The sequence below is a fragment of the Exophiala spinifera genome (genome assembly GCF_000836115.1).
Source record: "Exophiala spinifera strain CBS 89968 unplaced genomic scaffold supercont1.8, whole genome shotgun sequence".
Taxonomy (NCBI): domain Eukaryota; kingdom Fungi; phylum Ascomycota; class Eurotiomycetes; order Chaetothyriales; family Herpotrichiellaceae; genus Exophiala; species Exophiala spinifera.
This window is the reverse complement of record NW_015622520.1, coordinates 1170465-1184233: the sequence shown is the minus strand read 5'-3', so window position 1 is coordinate 1184233 and position 13769 is coordinate 1170465. Positions and strand designations below refer to the sequence as shown.

At 53.3% G+C, this 13769-nt stretch overlaps 7 protein-coding genes across 7 annotated transcripts; 5 read left to right on the top strand and 2 right to left on the bottom strand.

The window, feature by feature from the left end:
• Positions 1-1045: 1045 nt before the first annotated feature.
• On the top strand, positions 1046-2251 carry PV08_10455 (uncharacterized protein; the record flags this gene model as incomplete). Its single annotated transcript, XM_016384769.1, has 1 exon — positions 1046-2251. One exon carries the CDS (start codon positions 1046-1048, stop codon positions 2249-2251), a length of 1206 nt encoding a protein of 401 aa, XP_016231371.1.
• Positions 2252-2408: 157 nt separating this feature from the next.
• On the bottom strand, positions 2409-3185 carry PV08_10454 (uncharacterized protein; the record flags this gene model as incomplete). The annotated part of the gene is made up of 1 exon (XM_016384768.1): positions 2409-3185. One exon carries the CDS (start codon positions 3183-3185, stop codon positions 2409-2411), a length of 777 nt encoding a protein of 258 aa, XP_016231370.1.
• Positions 3186-4696: 1511 nt separating this feature from the next.
• On the top strand, positions 4697-5887 carry PV08_10453 (uncharacterized protein; the record flags this gene model as incomplete). Its single annotated transcript, XM_016384767.1, has 1 exon — positions 4697-5887. One exon carries the CDS (start codon positions 4697-4699, stop codon positions 5885-5887), a length of 1191 nt encoding a protein of 396 aa, XP_016231369.1.
• Positions 5888-7308: 1421 nt separating this feature from the next.
• Positions 7309-8127, top strand: PV08_10452 (uncharacterized protein; the record flags this gene model as incomplete). The annotated part of the gene is made up of 1 exon (XM_016384766.1): positions 7309-8127. The coding sequence occupies one exon, from the start codon at positions 7309-7311 to the stop codon at positions 8125-8127; it is 819 nt and encodes a 272-aa protein (XP_016231368.1).
• A 281-nt stretch (positions 8128-8408) lies between these two features.
• PV08_10451 (uncharacterized protein) lies at positions 8409-11433 on the bottom strand (the record flags this gene model as incomplete). Its single annotated transcript, XM_016384765.1, has 4 exons — positions 8409-9416; positions 10444-10587; positions 10651-10881; positions 10930-11433. 4 exons carry the CDS (start codon positions 11431-11433, stop codon positions 8409-8411), a joined length of 1887 nt encoding a protein of 628 aa, XP_016231367.1.
• Positions 11434-11853: 420 nt separating this feature from the next.
• On the top strand, positions 11854-12229 carry PV08_10450 (uncharacterized protein; the record flags this gene model as incomplete). Its single annotated transcript, XM_016384764.1, has 2 exons — positions 11854-11925; positions 11951-12229. The coding sequence occupies 2 exons, from the start codon at positions 11854-11856 to the stop codon at positions 12227-12229; spliced, it is 351 nt and encodes a 116-aa protein (XP_016231366.1).
• Positions 12230-12864: 635 nt separating this feature from the next.
• PV08_10449 (uncharacterized protein) lies at positions 12865-13605 on the top strand (the record flags this gene model as incomplete). The annotated part of the gene is made up of 1 exon (XM_016384763.1): positions 12865-13605. One exon carries the CDS (start codon positions 12865-12867, stop codon positions 13603-13605), a length of 741 nt encoding a protein of 246 aa, XP_016231365.1.
• Positions 13606-13769: the final 164 nt, after the last annotated feature.

Sequence of the window (13769 nt, the reverse complement as noted above, 5' to 3'; positions counted from 1 at the left end):
AAAAACATCTTGCATGGCGTTTGTTGGCGATTGGTTTGACGATGACTTGGGATCTACGATCATGATCTATGGCAGCTGATTTTCTGATTGATTTGAGACTTTTGAAGACTTTGATGAACTCAGGTTTGATGACGGCGTACGCACTCTGCATAGCTCCAGTCTTGATTTGAATAAAGGTCTTAGTATCATTGTTACTACCATCAGTCGTTATACGTTGTGGTGTTTTTTCTTCTGATGATTTTCTGCCCTGACCCAATAACTCTGGGTTATCATAGAGATACCATCACAATAAGATGACCCTAGATTTCACCATAGGGCTTATTTTTGAGGGAGGGTGGGAGAGGGAGAGAGAGAGAGAGAGCAGTCGGACTTCGAGAGAGCATCTAACCAACTCCCTGCCTTGGTCTTGGTGAGCGCCCATTGTACCGAGTTTATCGATGATGGCGCTTCGGGGCGTCGCCGATCGCCCAGTTTAAGATTACGAGGCTTGCGCTTGCTCACTTTTTTCCCTTTTCATCTCGGTATCGTTACCTCTCCCGGTTGCTTGTACTCGTTACACGTGCGACTGTGTTTAAACTTTTATTGTTTGGCATTCCACGGGGGACCGCTTCGCGTGCGCAGCGTTTATTCTGCATTTTTGCGTATGGAGTCTGTCGCATTGACTGATTGATTGATCGATTGCTTTGATTGAAACGAGGGGAAATTTCTCAGCAAGCAAGCACCCAAACACACCGAGACACGAGCAACACCACACCACCACCGCCGCCGCCAAAGAACCAGAGAGAGATAGGCCATCGGGATCTGACCAGTTTCTCGCCCCCTCTATGCGTGTCGAGAATCACAAAGTACTACGAAACCCCAGAGTAGCTCATTGAGGACAAAACGTCCATCATTCAACCCGGATCCGGCTATATTATCCTTCGGTGAGCCTGAGTGTGGGCGTGGACATCGGGCGTGTCGTGTCAAGACGGGAAAGTTTTTTTTTTTGTATTGTTGTACAGCATACCGTAGTTTTGTCTTCGAAGCACGCCACACAGAAACCAAAATGGCAACCGAACACACACCGCTCTTGGGCCGCTACAGCTATGGCGACAGCGACGAGTATCCACCGGCCGCCGTCGACCCCCACGAGCAGTTTTGCATGATGGTAGGCATACCGTCGTCGGCCCCAGACGCCGACCAGCAGCGGCGGTACCAACAGCACCAATCGGTCCCGCGCAAGTCGCTGTACGGGCGCGTGACTCGGCAGCTCAGGCACCAGACGTGGACGTACTACACGACGGCGTCGCTGTCCAACGCGATGCTGCTTTCGCAGGTGGTGCTCGGGGCGGCGCTCACGGCGCTCGGGGCCTCCGAGTCGTCGCACATCCTCATCACCGTCTTTGGGGCCATGAACACCGTCATAGCGGGATTGGTGGCGTATCTCAAGTCGCGCGGCCAGCCGATGCGCGCCCGCATGTACCGTGACGACCTGGAGCGCGTGGTCGACGAGATCGAGAACTCCGAAGTCATGTGGCTGGGCATCTCGCGCCACGTGCATGGCTACGACGAGATAGACACCGACGACGGCCAGGTCAGCGTGCGCAGCGAGGTTGCCAGGCTGACCCGCCTGTACGACCGCGCCGTCAGGAACAACACCATAAACAACCCGGACATGTACATGGCCAACGGCGGCGGCTACGACGGCCACGGGGCACAGTTGAGGTCGAGGCCCGGCGTGGCGCTGCCGCCGCAGCTTCAGGGTGGTGGTGGTGGTGCGGTGGTGCCTATCGCAGCGGCACCTCAGCCGGTTGTCGTGGCGGCCCCGGTGGTTCAGCCCAACTTGCCACAACCGACCACTACTGCACCGGCTCAGAATGAAACTGTTCGTGATCCTGATGAGAGTCCTGCAACGGCTCCACCGAAGCCGAAAGAGGCTGATGACGGCGGCAAGAAGGAACAGTCTAAGAAAGAGACAGACGAAGATAACAAAGACAGCAAGGCAGACAACTCTGGTGGCGATAATGGCACGAGTAGAGAGAAGGACAAGGATGGAGGAAAGGATTCGGCCGAAGATACTAATACTAATAAAAAAGAAGGCGATTCGTCTTCGTCTTCGTCTTCGTCTTTAGCTCCGAAAGGAGGTGCCGCCGATCCATCCCCCGTCGAAGGCAGCTCATCACAACCTCAATCACCACCAACACCTCCTACGGAACATGACCCAGACGCTTCACCAGCAAGTGATCCGAACGTGCCTTTGAAAAAGACCTAAACCCTGACTTTGGAATGGATCCTGGTAACGACTTAATGACTATCTATTTAATTTCATAAGACTCCTACGACGTGTACCTCAAGTATGCAACGTCTCATAGCCTAACTATCCATCAAATCATCTCTCGTTCTTCTTGTTCTATCATTCTCTCCCCTTTTCAACCACCCATTCTCAATAACGGATTAAACGCATCTCTCCATGCCTGCACCCTAGGGACGGCGGTCCCAGCCGCAACCTCTTTGATGTCCTTGGACGGGGTTGACTCCAACACCCGCAGCGTCTCGCTGGTATACTCGTCCAGTTCCATCGGGGTGATGGCATGCCACAGGCGGTTGGCGATGTCCAAATCGGTCCTGACGTACGGCGGGACGATCTCGATGACGTTGAAGTTGGCGTAGTCCTTGAGGGACTGCCGCAGCCCGACCATGAACGAGTGCACGCCTGCCTTGGTGGGCGAGTAGACTGGGAACAAGCCCGCGGGGACGAAAGCGATACCGGAAGACGTCATCATGAACGTGGTCGTCGTGGTCGTGGCCGAGACCGAACGAGAGATCAGGTGCGGGATGAAGTGTCGCGCGAGCACGATGGGCGCCGTCAAGTTGACGGTGATTTCGTCGATGATCTTGTCGTCGCTGAACGTCTCGAGGGACTTGAAGCTGCCCTGGTACTGGATCCCCGCGTTGACCCACACGGTGTCGATGTCCGGGTACGTGGACAGCAACGTCTCGGCGTGCCTGGGGATCGCGGCCAGGTCGCGGTTGTCCATGGCGTAGGTCTCGAGGCCCGGGAGTTCTCGAGCGAGGGACGCGAGGCGATCTTCACGCCGCCCGGTGATGATGACCTGTTTGCCCATTTTGTGGAAGGCTCGGGCAAACGATTCGCCTATGCCTCCCGTGCCGCCAAAGATGAGAATCTTGGACATGGAGGAAGTCATGGTTGCTGGGACTGACGGTGCTTGAGAACGGTACTACAGTGAAGAAGGGTTTGATGCAACCCTCAACAACAAAAGATCAAGTGGGAAGCAAAGCCTGTATACAGACGCAGGATGCAGGATGCAGGATGCTATTGCTGGGGAGGATAGAAGATCTTGCCTGCCTCGGAAAGCGTGAGAGAACGACATCTGTAAAGCACCTGCTTCTTCCTCTTATATACCTCGACTTCTCTTCATGGTCATGTTATGCAGTTGACCGGGGATATCGGCGACGCATCTTCCATGACACGGAGTTTACTGTGCTGGAGAGAGTCTTGTGGTGCTCTCCTCCGTCGCTGGTGGGCAGCATGAGGTATTCGGTAGTGGAAAGTAGACACCAAGTGTGGTAGACGTCTAAACCCTTTTCGGCACCTGTTCAGTGGCTTCCCGGCACTAGACCAATTTGGGGGTGTCCGGGGCTAGTGAGGCTCATGAGAGGTAGGGCCAACGAGGCCACGGTCAGGGCTCCTGAACGATGCGAGAAAACAACCAAGGGGTTTGTTTTGGTGCTTGGTGATCGAGGAGGACGCCAGAGACATCCCCTCGGAGGACCTCACGAAGGAACCCCCGAGAAAATCCAAAGGATATCATTGTGAAGTTCGAATTTTACCCCCAACACCAAGACCCCTAGGAGTTGTCAGGTCAAGGCCACATGGCGATGTGAGTCGGCAGCTTCTCCTAGGCGAGACGGGGCACGGGTTCGAATCGCGGTTCAGTCCAAAACATTATTTGTGACTTTACTTCAACGAGGAGGATTTGGCAACTGATCAACAAACTTGGATTTCTTCTTCAACTTCAACTCCTCAACAAGCGGACTTGGGCAATTGGGCAAAGGTCGACAACTGCAGAGGGCAAGGACAACATAGGAGGAGAAATCTGGGAGAGAAAAAGTTGTATGCGCTGCGGCAGGGGAGATTCCAGGGCGAGTACCATCAACCGTTGCGACCTTCAGTGGACCCGGGATGGGAGGCCTCTGGGGGAAAAAAACCCTTACACGACTGGGGTTTTCTTGACTAGGCTCCTATGGGAGATAAATCCTAGTTTAAGTTTTTGCTTCTCTTCTTTTTTTTTTGTGTACTTCTCTCACAGTCAGTGACTGCTGGTGGACGATCTAAACACCAGACCGGCCACTCATGTTCTGTTGAACCTTTATGCGTCAGGGGGTCTATCGATTCTGTCTGCTCCTCCAGTCACTCCGGCGGATACATCATTGACTACTGATAAGTACGCTTGACGATGTTGTGAATTCATCATTCACCATGCCGTGTAACATGCACGGCTTCCCTCGGCGTCAAAAAGCGCAAGGCATCAGGACATGAAACGCCGCCCGTTTGCCTCTTCTTTTGCGGACGTGAAGCGGTCTGCTTTTTATGAAGGAGCTTTTAAAACAGGCTTGCATGGACCGGCTGGTCCCCAAAGGTGAAACTAAATCATGGTACGTACATCTTCTCTCTCCTTTTGCTACACCGCGGCCCATGGCTCTCTCATACTTGGACACGTTCCCTTTCAACGTCACACAGCCGGCCATCGATGTCTTTCTGGACTCGAAGCAGGACGACGGCCAGATCGCGGGCATCACTTACTGGCAAACGGCCAACGCATACACCGCAATCGCCCTCCACGATGCGTGGTCCAACACGTCCACAAACGCCGATCGGCTGGACGAGCTGGTCGCCATGGTCCAGAACGCCACCGGGGACTGTATTAACGACTACAACGACGACAGCATGTGGTGGGCCATGGGCTTGTTGGAGCTGTACGGGGTCACGCACGACGCACGCCACTTGGCCGTCGTCGAGAATATCTGGAGCCACGTCGTGCCGTCGATGATTGCTCCGGGACAGCTCGTCATCGACAGCGTCGACATGGCCGGCGGAGTCCTGTGGTCGGACCTGAGCGACGAGACGCAGGTCAATTCCATCACGACGGGACTGTTCGCGGAACTCTCGGCGCGTCTGTCGACCCACGCCGAAGATGCGTCGGCGAGGGACTTGCTTCTGGAGTACGCGATTCTGAGCATGGACTGGATCTACCGCTGTCGGTACATCGCGGACGACTATCTCGTTCTGGACCACATCGACATCCGGACCGGGGAGACATTCGACGCCAATCTCACGTATAACACCGGACAGGCGATTGCGGCGTCAGTTGCCATATACGATGCGGCTGTGAAGAACGACACCGGTGGTACGATTACGATAACGGACACAGATACAGATACAGATACGGACACCGGTGGTGGTGGTGGTGCTTCTTCGGCCACGATGCAAATGTACCTGGACCAAGCGCGTCTGATGGCCATGTACTCGATGAACAGAACCAACTGGGTCGACAGGGACGGGACACTGACGGAACGTGACGCGTATCCCGGCCCAGGTGACGATCCGCTGTCGCCGTGGCAGGATGACGATGCCGTTGGGTTCAAGGCCATCTTGCTCAGGAACTTGGTGAAACTGTACAAGGTGTTGAAAAGGGATGGGATAGACGTCGGCCTGCAGGGCGAGATTGCGCAGTTTGTCCGGCATCAATTTTGGAGATTACAGGATCGAGATACCAACGGACGAGGTCAGTATGGGCCTTGGTGGGCAGGGCCGATGGACGCAGTGACCAGTCATAGTCAACTTGCCGCTTTGGACGTCATGGCTGCTATCCATGCTGTGGTGTGATGGGACGTGGTGTGATATGATGCCGAGCTGCGTACCTAACCAGTAGGGCTTAGTAGGGCTGAGAGGGAGAGGGTGAAATGGTTGTTCACGAGGACTTGGAACAAAGGATACAGGTAGATAGAGTTGTGAATACAGAGCGCTCATACAATGCAGCGCAAGGCCATCTACGATTGAAGATGAAGGGTACATGGTGTACACGACATACAATATGTACCCTGGATAGGTGGACACCTCCTCAAGTCTTTATCAATAACTAGCTAGTGTTTTGAGCAATTTCAAATCCCCCCCCCCCTTTCTTACGTTATATATGTGAGGGGCACCTCGTCGCCTAAGACTGCACAAAACCGTATACGATATGAACAAGACATACTGTAGGGCAGAGGATTGGTAATCAAAAGAACCAAAAGCATCTTTTGACGGAGGAACATCGTTCCACTGGGTCGGAGACTATTTTTTGCACCTTGCAATACAAGGCATTCCAGATTAGGCTCTTGCTATCTCCTGTCTCCGCGCTTTCGTCCATTGTCGTCGCCCCGTGCTCCATGTACAGTGCGCAAGTGCAGCAGCGTCCGGGAAACATCACTCGTGGCAAGGTCGAAAGAAAAAAAAAATAAGGGAAATCCCCAGGTACCTGGATAGCTAACCCACGTAGGCATCACATAAGACGACGGTAACATTGGTCGGGTCCCATACGGAGGTACTGGTCTCGTACCAATAACTCCGTGCCTTCTCTTGGATCAACGCTGCAGACCGTAGACCGTAGACCGTAGACCGCGGACCTTGGTAGTTTCGAAGTATGTATGACCTCAGCCGTCTTCCCAAAAGGGTTACTTCGTTCTTATTGGTTGAGATGCTTGATGAATCCACATTATGTCTCCCCCTGATCTCAACTAAACTTTTGTTCTCAGAGGTGACGATGAGAAATGTCATTGGATGTTGACGAATGAGCCGAGAGATGAGATGTTGTGATACCCGTTACGATACAGAGACTTGGCAAATGGCTCCATCATCTACCTGTACATACGAGCACGACGTGACGGAGTTAAAAGTGTTTCGGTGGTGGTAGTAGTGACTTGTCACATTACCTCCTAAGGACTCGGTGCTCGTCGTTAAATTGCGTTCAGCCTAACACGCCGGAGCGGGAAAAAAAAGCATATTGTAGTCTTGTGGTCGCTATGAAGGTGAATTCGAGGAAGAAAGAAAAAGAGGAAGGGAAAGGAAAAGGTATAAAATAGGAAGAAACCCCCTTTTCTCGCTCTGTCCTGGCAAGTAAAGTGGTTTCGTTCTCAATCTGTTTCTTCCTTGACCTCAGGTATCCGTGTCCTTTCAACTCCTTGTCCTGGTCCTCATTCTGGTCGTTGTCGTTATCGTTATCAACGTACGACAACCCAAGGCAGTAAACCCCACAGTCATCAACCACCATGGCCACCGGCGCCACCAACACGACGCGCAAATACACTCCCAAGCTATCAGGAACATCCGTTCTTGTCATCGGCGGCACATCCGGGATCGGGTACGGCGTCGTCGAAGGGCTGATCGAGCACAAGGTGTCCAACGTCTACATTTCGTCGTCGCGCCAGTCCAGGATCGACTCGACCATCGCGCGGCTCAAGGGCACGTACCCGGACGCACTAGGCACCACCACACGCGTCACCGGGATCGCGTGCGACCTCGGCGACGAAGCGACACTCGAGTCCAACGTCAAGGCTCTGTACGCTTCAATCCCGGAGCCGCTCAACCACGTGGTCTTCACCGCCGGGGACGCGCTGGGCATCAAGCCGCTCGACGACGTCGACCTCGGGTTCTTCAAGCAGTGCGGCATGGTGCGCTTCTTCGCGCCGTTCTTCGTGACGAAGTACGCGCGCGAGCGTCTCGTGCCGGGCGTCGCGAGCAGCGTCACCCTGACGACCGGCGGCGTGAGCGAGAAGCCCTCGCCGAACTGGGCCGCCATCACGCCCTGGATGACCGGCCTGCACGGCATGTGTAGGCAGTTCGCCCTCGACCTGGCCCCCCTGCGCGTCAACATCGTCAGTCCAGGCGCCGTGAGGACAGAGCTGTGGGACACCGTCATCACAGACCCCAAGGTCCGCGAGGCCGCGATCGAGACGTACGCAAAGAAAATGGCCACGGGTCAGGTCGGGAACGTCGACGACGTCGCCGAGTCGTATCTCTATCTCATGAAGGACAAGAATGTCACGGGCACGGTGATCAGGTCTGATGGTGGGGCGTTTTTATTGTAGAAGAAGGGAACAAGGAACAGAAGGAACGAAAGAATCGAGAATTCGGTGGCATCGTCTCGCAGATGGTGTGATAGGTGACCGTATTAGGTCCTTGCTTGCCGTGAGAGTGAATCTCTGAGGAATCGGAGATGCAGAATGCAAGAATTCAATATCAAAATCTGATCATCTCGTCAGAAACGGTGCTCCGAGTACTTGTGTATATTTGTACGATCCAGTGAAGCGGGCGGATACTGAAGTTTGCTGTGAACACCACAATTCACCTACTAATGTCTCTTGCTCCCTCACTCTCGCCCAAGTAGCCATCCCACACCGGCCGTTTTGTCCGTCTTCCATTTCTGAGCCAGCGCCGTCATTCCAAATGCAACCCAAAACGCATGCGGTGCGCCAGGGTAAATGGAGACACGAGTCTGGACGCCGAGATTCTCCAAGACGTCCGCGTAGATCAACCCGTCGTCACGCAGAATGTCCATCCCGCAGACGGAAAAGTATGCTTTATCAGCGACACCGGCGTGCCGGGACAACGGCCTCGTGTTCAAGACCACATAAAGCGGCGACATCTGGTCTCCCTGGTACGCCTTGTCGAAGAGGGCTTTTGTGTCGGCGTCGAGAATTGGTGCTGCGAGACACGTCTTGTCGTGTCGTGAGCGGTATTGCGACTTGTATTCGTCCGGGACGTTGTCGGGTGAAATGAACGACGGCGCGTCAAAGTATAGACCGGTCACTTTGGGAAGCCGGGTTGCACTAGTAGAAGTAGAACTACTAGTAGCAGTAGTGCCTGTGGCGGCAGCGGCAGCGTCTTTGGCCTGTAAGGCGACGATGCTAGCGAGACGTGCGCCCTGGCTGACTCCGCCAATCAACAAGCCAGCGGAAGCGTCTGTAGTGCTGGAAATGTGCGCGAATGCATCCCATGCATCGTGGACACCTGTGGGCCACGGGTACTCAGGGGCAAGACGGTACTGTGGACTCACGACTACGATGTTGTGCGCAGTAACTAGATCACGCGCCACGGAGCAGACGGAGTATGCGTTGCCCATGCTCCCGCCGCCGCCGTGCCAGTAGATCAGGAGCGGGAGGGGACCTTGAGTCGTCGGGGACGGTGTCGCAGGTTGGAAGACGTGGTAGATGAGTCGGAAACCATCGCGGGCGGTGAATTCGTGCTTGGATTCTGCGACTTCAGGGATCGGTGGCGGTGGAGGGAACAATGCCTCGAGATTGCGGAGTTGGCTGATACCTGCTTCGACGGATGATGTGTCGATTTTGGGAATAGGGAATTTGCTCGACTTGAGAATCTGGACAATGTGTCAGCATGATTGACAGGCCACAGGTGAGCAGAGTTGTCGTAGATCAGGGCGATTAATAGTTCAGACGGAGGCATTCCATACATCATCGATCCCTGGGTCAATGACTGCGAGAGCGTCGAGCTCTTCTGGGCTTCGTGTTGGCATTGTGGTTCGGTGCTGCAGTTGCTCTCAAAGTTCCTCGTCAAGTGTAATGCACCTGGTGATATCGCATGCAAAACCTCCGAGCGTAGATCGTTGGATCCGGCAGTAAGAAGCCGTGGGCGTGGGAAGGGTGTCTCTCTGGTTGATATAGCACACCATTGCCCATGCGGCTATGCCTTTGATTGTTAAGCATCAAATGAGATTCGATGGAAATAAGGCCATCCGCCCGGATACTCGATATGTTGGCAGTGCCGAGCGGAACGAGGAAGATGGCACAATCCGAACAAAGGAAGAATAGTTGACCCGAGATACGAGAATATACGAGCTGCCGGAGCCGTTACTAACTTAACTCCGCCACGTGAGGTCTGTCCATCACATCTACCGTAAGGGTAGTCCGTATGGCCCTGGGCGCCCAAGTGTCTTAGTCATAAGCTTCCGTTCAGGCTACGAGGACACTGTACGAGTACAAGCAGTTTATTGGGTGTAGGGCCACAAGGCTGAGCATGCATACAATTACACTTTTGACCCCTATTCCCCCCTGTCGATAAACGAGCGACCGAACTCGACCCTCGCTCAACCGCATCGCTCACCCAAGTCAATTCGGGCCCATAGCCGCATCATAACCCGAGTCTCGCACATGCCGCAAATTGAGGCTTTTCTTCTACGAGACAAGAACTAGACGTCAGGTCATTCTCGCCACGCAGTGGAGCGCCAGGTCGGCATCTTTGGCGGTCTCTCACCTGTGCGTTTACTGTAACCTTGCGTTCTGGACATTTCCCACCTCGCTTCGTCAATCGCTAGTAGCATGTTTGCTAAACAATCGTGCCTCGACACAGCTTCACATATCTTGATGAACGCCTTGAAGTTGGCATACGTTCAAGGTGTGAGAGGTTGTGAAGCCCTGCAGGAGTGCGATCACATGTGTGTACATTGCGCACAAGATAGCAATATGGAAGATCTGGTGAGAGCTTCCCCAGATATCGAATGTACCTGGCGCCAAACGCTCCGGGATCCGAAACTGTAATCAATAGAAGTCAGTTAAGAGTAAAAACGAACCGACGTAGTGAACCCGCAAACATACCGCGTACAGTCCAACTCCGATACCATAGAATGCAAGCTCAAGAAGATACCACTTCATGCCCGAGTACTTAAGCATATAATAGAGTCCGTATCGCTGAACTCCATGTAGCAGAGGTATGAAGGATGATGCACCAAAAACAACGAAGGCGCTCACTTTGACTTTTCGCCAACGTGGCGTTCGGAGCGAGGGATTCGAGATTAGAATACCCGTGACAGTGCCTGTGGTCAGAATCTGAAAAATTTTCTCAGCGTATAATCATAATTATCTATAATGACTCACAATCACCCAGTGCAACTTTTGCAAGCTCGCTTCACAAAAGAAGATATAGTAGATTCCTGAAGAGAACGTCCCAACTGTCACTATGACAATCCCAAGCAGGTCTATTACATGCAAGAACTGTTCTGCATATTGTGAATAAGGTATCATTAGATGGTAGAGTGTGCTTAAGATCAAACAGATCCCAGCACACCAAAAGTAGATACCAAACATTGCATAGTCTGTGGATGAGACATGGAGAAAGTGAGGTTGGTCAAGGTAACGCAGAAAGACAGTAGCGACAAGTAGTAAAAGACCAGTCCCAATCAAATGAGTGTACACATTGCACGTCTCATTGTGCAGAAAAGTAAGGCTGGCGAGGATCTCTAGATAGTCTGCTTTCTCGCGACGATAGCCACTGAGGATGTACTTATTGTCGAGATGCCATCCGGAAATCTCTAGCCATGTCACGGTTTTCGCAGATGCCTTTGTATTCTGCGTGGGATGGGGATCGCTGGTGGTGCTCATGTTGCCATTGACTGGCGGGACTTGGCGCCATCTGAGTTCTGCTCCTGACATAGCCCGTCTCTGGAGATATTGAAGCTGTGATAAGGCGAATGATCGTAGGAAGATGGGTAGAGGAGTTGGATTAATGTCGCAGGAGTTGTGAATTTAAATGTTAAGCACGCCTGCAGTATTGACAACAAAGTCCTTTTTTGTTGGCGCTGAGAAGGGTGAGACAGGATTGAATATCACCTCCACTGATCCGTACTATCTTGAGCTGAGATACGGATTGGTGAACAACCAATTCGAAGGCCTGGGCAATCGAGTCAGAGGATTTGAAGTTTGTGAAGGTGCAAACGACGACAGAGCCGCTCAGTTTACTTGCGGTAGACACTTCAATTATCTGTGTTGACATTTTTTGCAACATTCCATGCAATTATTAACATGGCCCCCTTCATTGCGCGCCTCCAGTACCTGACGACGCGCAAGCTCTGGCCTTTTAGCCTCGCACCTCTTGTGTGCATGCTAATACAAAGGTTAGTCGCAGAGCTTGCGCCGCGATGTGCCTTATCCAAAGCTTCAAGCTATGCGCAGGACTGTCGAGCGTTCTAGCCATGATCGGCACACCAATCCAGGCGGCACCATTCGCGTCAGCAAAGGGAAACGAGAGAACGACGTTGTCATTCAGGAACTTTCGCATCCGGTCAGCGAAGCAAAGAAGCGCCGAATCTTACTTCGTGAAGACCCAATTGCTGTCGACAACTTCAAAGACTTCGACGCCGCCATCTCATACCAATGCGGAGACGGCATGTATTTTTAGATACTGGGTAAAGAACACACTGGAGATGTGTCTGCCAGAAGTGCTCAGGAGGAGTGTGAGACTTTTGTTGCCACTACAGAAGAGGGGTTTCAGCCTGAGACCAGCTTTGAAGTCTTCTTGGGCGTACGCTCTCTGCTTGCGACTACACTGCAAGAAGCAAAAATCACAGTCAGGTAAGCTTCGTGTCTCGTGAGCGTTCGGCAATGAGTCTCGCCGACAGTTCCGCCGCAGGGACATAGGATATAATAGAAGGAGAACGCATGTGAGCCTACGGCCAGTGGCGAATCTGATTTTGCGCACATATATGGAGGAATGTTGCCGGCGACGACGCCAGGGACGGTCGGAGCAGGCGAAGGGGCAGTTACATGATGTCCGCCAAGTATCTAGGCTTGGCATTATTATTGCATCGGGATTCGATATACTCCGCACTACACATACTGCATACGCTGAACATTCGTTGATAGGAAAGCCCCCTTATTGTCCAGCCAACGCTTACTGCATCAACACCACAGCTTCGTTGAACGTTACGTCTATCCTCCGTCGGAGATTGTCTCATCAAGTTTCTCTATTGTGGAGGCACCGGCCGACTGTGATCAAGCCGCTCTTGTATACATCTAGGAGTCCAATCATCCGACATGTCAGATACGGCGGCGATCCTCGACACACACACCGACGTCGACCCGTCCATCTCTCACCCACCCCAGTCATACACATACTATCACGCCGGGCCACTGTTCACACTCGCGGAACTGCACACAAACACGCTCCTCTCTCAGGCCATCCACACAAAGTCGCAAGGGAAGTTCATCCCGGTCCTGCCCCAGGACCTCGAGCAGCGCGATCTGAGCCCGCACTCGATCCGCGATGAGGACCTCCGCGCTCTGCTGTCCTGCGACCTGGCCATGTTCACCTACGACGGCGCCGAGCTGGACGCGGGCACGGTCGTCGAGTACATGGTCGCGAAGATGGCGGACATCCCCGCCGTGATCTTGCGGTCCGATTTTCGCGGGGCCGGCGACCAGGGCGGCACGGGCGACGCGTGGAACCTGATGAGTTCTTGCTGGCCTCGGACCGTCGGTGTGTCCGTCGACGCCATGGTCGAGTACAAGTCCGCCCTGGCGAGGAGTATGCACCAAGCCGGCGCCGCTGCCAAGGGAACGGACCCCGCGAGTAGCATGATCGACGAAGTGGCTCAGAGGGTGGTCGACGGGTTTGAGAAGGTCTTGAACGAGCCTCCTCGACTGCCCAAGGAGCTCAGAGAGAGCGTGTATCAGTGGTTGGCGATCATGCCCGGGTTCAAGAATGGCGGAGATGAGCAGAATGCCAAACTTCTCGCCAAGCTGTGTCAGGATAAACAGGCAAAAGGTCTGTTATGAAACATGTTATGCTCGAGCATCATATTGGCCATCAGCTAGAATCCATGTTGTCACAAAACCAAAATCATCATACTGTTTCATCCGCAAGCAGACGTCTCCATTGTTTATTATCTTTGCAAGCAATCCTGTTTGACTTCAATTCAAACTGGGTCGCGCAGTGGGAC